We start from the raw sequence: 7,735 nt of genomic DNA on the forward strand, positions 1-7,735 counted from the left end.
AGGAGATTTTGTTAGGTTTTTATTTAGATACACCTATCTTAATAATGGTTTTATTGTTTAAACTCATTATTTGTTTAATTAACTCTCCCTTAAACAGTTATTGTCTACTCTCGTTGATTATGTCACTAGGTGTGAGACCCGTGTATTACACGGGTTTATTAAAAATAAAAATTTAATATCAATATATAAATATGAAATATTTTATAATGTAATACTGTACATAACAAAATGTAATCTTCTAAAAATTTGAAAAAAAAATTAAATCTTTTGAAGTATTAATGAGAATTTTTTCCCAAATTAATAAGATGATTTTATTTCCTTATAAAACCCATTATAATTTTATGGAATTTTATTTTAAGAAAATGGAAATCCTTTAAAAATGACAAGTGGAAAATAAAATTTCTAAAATTCTTACAAAATGACAAGTATCAAAATAAAGGAGAAAATGAATATAGCAAAAAAAAACTTGCTTTATTAAAGAGGATTGCCTAATTATTGTGAGGTTAAATTTGGGCACACGAATCCTATTACCATTGGGTCGGTACTCTTAAACATATTCACATGCCCCAACTCCCCATGCATGGATAATTGAAAGTCAGGCAAATTAGAAAAGAAGGGCAACCCAGTTGGATACCATCGCTGACTTTCATGATTATATATGATGATTGTTTGAAGTTTTGCATTCGTTTATCACTGATATGTTTACGGATCATAGTACTCTAAATCTTTTCTTTGAATTTCTTTTCTCAAAATTGTTTTTGTTTCTGCAGGAAGGGTATCCAATAATTGGCTTGACTTTGAGAATATCTGAGTCTCTAATCAAGAAAATAGAATTGAATTTGGCGCAGGAAAATCAACATAATAATCATCAACACGTCTTATCACAACCACAACCTCTACAGAAGCTGAAGGCTTCTAATATTCCGGCCTTGTTATTGAGAATTGGCTCTTGGAAGGTAAGTTATTTATTTACTTTTACTTTTTGCGAAATCTATTCTTTGTTAAAGTTAACTAAAGTTTTCAATTTGGGAAGTGGAAATCAAAAAACCCAGGAGATTTGGTAGTCAAATTCTACTACAGAAAGAAGAAAATCGTGTGGGAATTTCTTTGTGGATCAATGAAGAAGAAGATCGAGATACGATGGACCCAAGTATCTGCCATCAACGCGTACCCAGATGAAGACAAAAACGAATGTCTAGAAATCGAGGTATGCTTCTTTTCATCTGCTTAATTTATGGAATAATTATCCTAGTCAAATATATAAACTTATGTATGTTTTTTTTGTAGTTAAGGGATCGACCAGAGTACTATCAAGAATGTAAGTTCCAGCGCACTAACGCATATCCAATGGGAGAAAACCGATGATTTTACCTTTGGTGAAGCTCAAAAGTGCAAGTATGTACACGATAACAATTTTCTAACAAAATCTCATAATCCTATTTGATAGCAGATTATTAAAAATCAAATTAGTGATTCTCTTTTCACCAGGATCACTCCTCGACCACGAGTCTTTCAAGATGCTTTTACAATATGACAACAGCCTATTTAACTTAAGCGAACAACCTTTCCTAACTCACAACTCTCAGTTCTTCAACCCAAACATGGAGTTTCCATATAACGGAATGGTCTATGGATGTCCTCCTGTTCCTCTCTCAAGTAACGATCATCAGGGAATAGTCGTACCTTTTGTCCTGAGTCTTGTGCAACCAATCAGTTCTTTTGTTGGACATTCTAGCTCCAACTTAACAGTGTCATCAGGTAAAGAATTTCTTTCTTGGATTTAGTTTTTTAAAGTAATATTGAGTGCTTCATTCTATTCATCTTCAAATTTTATAGATGTGACGTTTCCAGATACGAATGAAGCTGTAAGGGATGTTACTTACATGAATGAAGGAGATAATGGTGTCTGGGAACAAACTGGAAACAATCAAATTCAAGATTTAACCATTAGGGAGCAAGATGATTATGATCGATGGTTGCAATCAATAATATCCAATTGGAATTGCACAATGTGAACAACCAGAACCTTAACCTTGCTGAAGTTACTACCGAACAAAATTGCTTAAACGTTGATTCAGTGTCCAAAACCTTCGAACAAAATCAGCAGAATTATTTCAATCCTTTTGAAGCTAGAATGGATGGCTCAAGTACTAGTGGTGGTGTGATGAATTACCGCATGGCATGTATAGATGAAGATGATGACGTTTGGGATTTCACCTTGCCACAGTTCAATAATGAGTTTGCGATACAGGAACCATGTTATTGTTGAGTAAATGAAGAACACATAAATTCACACTAATATGTATTTGTTATATTTGTAAGCATCAAATCATACATAGATGTCATTACATACGTATTTATACTAGCCTTCATAACTATCAATAACTACTAATGTAACTGTCATTTGACAGTTACCAGATAAAGTGCCGGTTGGAGACACCCCTTAGATAAAGGCACCACTTTGTACATAAAAAAACAACGAGTTTACTTATACTTCTTTAACATTCCCTCCTAAGCTAAACTTGTTCCATCCCAAGATGCTTCTTTAAATGATTGAAGGTTCCTACTTGTAAGGCCTTAGTGAAAATGTCTGCAACTTGGTCCTTTGTAGAGCAGAAAGTTACATCGATCTCTCCTCTTTCAACTAGTTCACGAATGAAGTGATACTTTATTCTGATATGTTTGCTTTTACCATGGAACACTGGATTCTTGGTGAGAGCAATAGCTGATTTGTTGTCACAATGAATCAAGGTTGGTGATTCTTGAGGATTGTCTAGTTCCTCGAGAATTCCTCTTAGCCAAATTGCTTGACACCCTGCAAGGGAGAGAGCCATATACTCGGCTTCTGCCGATGAGAGTGCAACTGTGCTTTGCTTCTTTGACTGCCAACATATGGCTCCAGATCCCAAGTTAAATAAGTAACCTGATGTGCTTTTACTATCATCTTTATTCCCTCCAAAATCGCTATCACTGAAGCCTCTTAAAGATGGATCTTTGGTTCTCCTATAAACAATTTCGTGATCTATTGAACCCTTTATGTACCGTAAAATCCTTTTACCAGCCTCCCAATGGCTCTTCTTAGGTTTCTCCATAAAACGACTGATCTTACTAACTGTAAACATAATATCCGGCCTTGTTGCTGTGAGGTACATCAAACTTCCTACCATGATTCTATATAAACTTGGGTTAACACATTCTTCTGATGAATCTTTAGATAGTTGTAGTCCAAATTCCATTGGTGTTGCTATGGCAACTGCCTCTCCCATATTGAATCTGTCCAATATTTCTCTTGCATAGTTTTGTTGAGTAATTGAGATTGAGTTTGTTGTTTGCCTTACCTCTATTCCGAGAAAGTAATGTAGCATTCCCATATTAGTCATATCAAACTCGTTTTTCATGGAGACTTTAAAAGCTTCAATCATTTTCAGGGAATTCCCAGTAAATATTAAGTCATCCACGTAGACACAAACCATGAGCAAGTTACCTTCTTGTTTCTTAACATAGAGAGTATGTTCTTGTGAGCACTTCTTGAACCCAATTTCAAAAAAATACTTGTTAATTCTGCTGTACCAGGCTCGTGGTGCCTGCTTAAGCCCGTATAAGGCTTTGTTTAATCGACATACCTTGTGTTCTTGACCTTTCTTGACATATCCATCAGGTTGATCAATGTAAACCTTTTCTTTTATTGGACCATTTAAAAAAGCTGATTTAACATCCATTTGGTGAATGCTCCATCCATATTGAGCCGACAAAGCAATGATCAATCGTATGGTTTCTAAACGAGCAACCGGTGCGAAAACTTCCCTGTAATCAATTCCGAACCTTTGTCTATACCCTTTTACAACCAGCCTTGCTTTGTGCTTATCTACTCCTCCTTTTTCATTCATCTTGGTTTTATAAACCCATTTAACTCCAATTGATCTGTGATTATCTGGAAGATCAACTAGGCTCCAAGTGTTGTTTTTTGTGATAGATCTAATCTCCTCATCCATTGCCAATCTCCATTTTTCATGTTTGAGAGCTTCATCAAAAGTAACAGGATCTGCATCTGCAAACAGTGCAAAGTCAATATATTATGTACCATCATACAGGTCCCTCATGCTCCTTGTTTTTCTTGGAGGTGAATCAGAAGAAGATGGCGATGTAAAAGCTGAGGTTTCACCATTTGATGATGTATGTTGATGATTGTCTTGTGGTGGTGGTGAATCATAGTTTATGTTATCATTATCATGTGTTGTAGTTTCTTCCTCGTTTATTATTTGAATATGATATTTAGTGATTTCTCCCAAAGGTTCATTCCATTCCTTGCTCTCGTCGAAAATAACGTCCCTACTAACAATTACCTTCTTTGTGACCAGATTATATAGCTTGTAGGCCTTTGAACTCTCACTGTAGCCAACAAATATCACCTTTTCAGATTTTTTGTCTAGTTTTCCTCTCTTCTGATCAGGAACATGTGAATAGGCTACACATCCAAATATTTTTAAGTGAGATATTCTTGGTTTGAATCCAGACCAAGCTTCTTGAGGAGTTTTGCCGGTGAGACTCCTGGTATAGCCACGATTTAGTAGGTATACTGCACATGCTACAGCCTCAGCCCAAAAGAAATCAGCCAAATTTTTACTCTGTAGCATGCTTCGAGCCATATCCATAATGGTTCTATTTTTTCTTTCAGCCACCCTATTTTGTTGGGGGTATAACGAGTGGTATGTTGATGATGAATCCCATTGTCTTTCAAAAATTCTTGGAAAACGTGAGAGGTATACTCTCCTCCACAGTCGGACCTCAAAGCTTTGATTGTGAAACCACTTCCACGAAAGTCTTAAACATTTTAAATGATGTAAACACTTCTGACTTGTACTTAAGAAAATAAACCCATGTCTTTCTGCTGAAGTCATCTATGAATGTAAGCATGTATATACTTCCCCCAATGAAGGGTATTTTCATAGGACCACAAACATCAGAATGTATAAGTTCTAAAGGTTTTGCTGCCCTCCAAACCATTTCTTGCGGAAAGGCTTCCCTTGAGTGTTTACCCATTATGCAACCTTCACAAATCTTATCACTTTTGTCTATATTGGGTAACCCACGAACCAGATCATGTTTGTGCATGTAAATGAGTGAACCATAGTTGATGTGTCCAAAGCGTTGATGCCAAAGAAGAGAGGTTTCATCATTTGTGACTTTAAAGGAGAAAAGATTATCATCTGAGAAGCGTAGAGGAAACATTTTATTTGGGGTCATGAGTACCTTTCCCAATAGTTTATTGCTTCCATCTCTGATTTCACATGAATTCTCTTTAAAGTGTACGTCATATCCTTTGAGAATTAGTTGGCCAACACTTAGCAAATTATGTTTAAGCCCAGGGACAAAGTAAACACCTGGTATCCTTTTATTACCCATCCTTGTATATACCAGTATGTCTCCACATCCTTGAATGTTTAACAATTTGTCATCACCGGTTCGTACTTCTTTTTTTTTTCAGAATCCTTTAGAGTAGTAAACAAATCTTTGTTTCTGGTCATGTGGTTGCTACAACCGCTATCAAGGAACTATGTATCTTCTTGTGTGTTGTTTTGCGCAGTAAACAACATGAACATAATTTCTTCCTAATTTTCCTCTTCTTGAAGCATAAGGCTTGAGTTTCTATTTTCATCTGCAATTCGTTTTCTACATACTTTGAATGTATGTCCAAATTTCTGGCAGTAATTACATTGAGTTTGTGAGAATGATTTAGCACGTCCTTTCCCTTTTGAAGAATTCTCACTTTGTTCTTCACTCTGACCAGGATATTTATTTTCTTTTGTATTTGGATTCCATTGAGTCGTTGAATGTATTTTGAAGGCATTTTCAGAGTGAGAAAAGTCAAACTATCTCATCCTTAATTCATGGGATTGTAATGTCCCAAGGAGATTTTCTAGAGAAAATGTGGATAAGTCTTTTGATTCTTCAATTGCAACAACTACATATTCGAATTTTCTGGTTAGGCTTCTTAAGATTTTTTCAACAACTCTTCTATCGTCAATGATTTCCCCGTTTAGTCTCAACTGATTTAAGAGTAAGATTACTCGATTATAGAACTCCTTAATTGTCTCCGAGTCCTTCATGTGAAGATTATCGAATTCACATCTTAAGGTTTGCAATCGTACAACTTTAACCTTGTCTTCTTCCCTGTATGTTCTATGCAACTAATCCCATGCTTCTTTTGAAGATGAAGATGTCGAGATTCTCTCAAAAATTACTTCATCTACTGCATGGTAAATCAAGAATAGTGCCTTCTTGTCTTTCTTCCTTGATTCATTCAAATCAATTGTTTGTTGTGCTGTTAAGGCGGTAGGAATTGCAGGTTCAATGATTCCATTCTCCACGTGTTGAATATTTTAAGTGTTGCGTCTTGGATTATTTGTTTTGTAAACGAATTGGGCTTATCCATCCGTAGTTATCTAGAATAGTTTCCTTTATCTAGATAAGTTGTTAGGGTTTTATTATAAATATATGCATGCATGTATGCGTATATAATAGATTATCCATTCACGTTGATTCTTGTAACCCTAATCATACCTCTACAGATTGTAGTTCTTAATCGAGCTCTTCTGGGGTATTTTGCATTAATCATTCGACATCTTCATTGCAATACTTGTGTTCTTATTTACGTTTTTATTAGAATCATACGATCCTGAAAGAACTTTGTTCTAACAATTGGTATCAGAGCAGGAGATTGTGTTCGTCGATACACTTTTCTTCTGTATTCACAAATAGTTAGGGTTTCCGCTTTTATCGAAGTCTTCGTTTTTTTAACGACGATTACTCCGCTTTTGATAAAACCCTAATCTTAAGTTTACAGGTAAGATTCTAGCAGCTCACCATGTCTCATGAAGATACGCATTCAAACCCTATTAACATCTCAAACAGCATCGGTTCTACAACCAGAGTACCCATACTCTACACTCAAGACTACGAAGTGTGGGCTCATCACTTTGAAGATTACGTGGTTGGATCCGAGGATAATGGCTATCTCATCTGGGAAGCTATTGTTCTTGGACCATTTGTGCACTTAGAAACAAACACCATTGTCAAGACACAGAAAGATTACAACAAGTTGGTAACAGATGTTCAAAAGATACCGCAAGATGAGAAGGACAAGATTCTGTGTAATGTCAAAGCCATGCGAATGATAAGATTCGCCTTACAATCTGACACCTTTCGGCTTGTAGGCTCTTGCACAACTGCTAAGGAAATCTGGGATAGGTTGAAGGAACTCTACTCAACTGATGAGGATCTGGAACATTCTATTCAAACTCTGTTGCTCTCAGAATTCGGAGCATTTGAACAGAAACCTGAAGAGAAGCTCATTCAGACCTTTGATCGGTTCAATCATCTTCTAAGTAAGATGATCAAGCATGGAATTGAAAGGAAGGTGATCGAACAGAAAGTTACATTCATGAACAGGCTCAGACCAGAATGGATGGCTGTGGTTTCCACTGTGAAGGCACATGAACAGTTTAAATCCTACTCTCTGGCGAAACTAGTTGGCATACTGAAGTCACATGAAAGTGTTGTAACTAAGGAGGCAAAAGTGGTCTCTGGCATGGGATCATTGGCTCTTGTCTCTAAAGGAAAAAGTACTGTTGAAGAAGAGGAAGAGTCAGACATGTCAGAATGTGATCTTACAAGTGAGGAGTATGCTCTGATGATAACCAATCCAAAGAAATTTGCTAGAAGAAAATTTCCTACC

At 36.1% G+C, this 7,735-nt stretch overlaps 1 protein-coding gene across 5 annotated transcripts; it reads left to right on the forward strand.

Moving 5' to 3' along the window:
• Positions 1-532: 532 nt before the first annotated feature.
• Positions 533-2,504, forward strand: LOC145008546 (uncharacterized). Of its 5 annotated transcripts, none has more exons than XR_013663534.1 (5): positions 533-956; positions 1,034-1,207; positions 1,288-1,395; positions 1,471-1,758; positions 1,837-2,504. XR_013663534.1 is itself a non-coding variant. In XM_078967138.1 (4 exons), exons 2-4 carry the CDS (start codon positions 1,362-1,364, stop codon positions 2,013-2,015), a joined length of 501 nt encoding a protein of 166 aa, XP_078823264.1. In that variant the 5' UTR covers positions 543-1,207; positions 1,288-1,361; the 3' UTR covers positions 2,016-2,504. The 5 variants fall into 5 exon arrangements, 2 of the variants coding, with proteins under 2 accessions (XP_078823264.1, XP_078823265.1); XR_013663533.1 differs by having other exon boundaries at positions 535-956; positions 1,489-1,758; XR_013663535.1 differs by having other exon boundaries at positions 535-956; positions 1,489-1,758; positions 1,852-2,504.
• The last annotated feature ends 5,231 nt before the right edge of the window (positions 2,505-7,735 follow it).

Source organism: Lactuca saligna, chromosome 8 (assembly GCF_052625555.1).
Source record: "Lactuca saligna cultivar CGN05327 chromosome 8, ASM5262555v1, whole genome shotgun sequence".
In the NCBI taxonomy this organism is placed as follows: domain Eukaryota; kingdom Viridiplantae; phylum Streptophyta; class Magnoliopsida; order Asterales; family Asteraceae; genus Lactuca; species Lactuca saligna.

Coding starts and splice junctions, on each gene's coding strand:
- LOC145008546 (XM_078967138.1), top strand. CDS start 1,362: ATGATTTTACCTTTGGTGAAGCTCAAAAGTGCAA. Junction 1,396..1,470: donor GGTGAAGCTCAAAAGTGCAA/GTATGTACACGA, acceptor AAATCAAATTAG/TGATTCTCTTTTCACCAGGA. Junction 1,759..1,836: donor CAACTTAACAGTGTCATCAG/GTAAAGAATTTC, acceptor CAAATTTTATAG/ATGTGACGTTTCCAGATACG.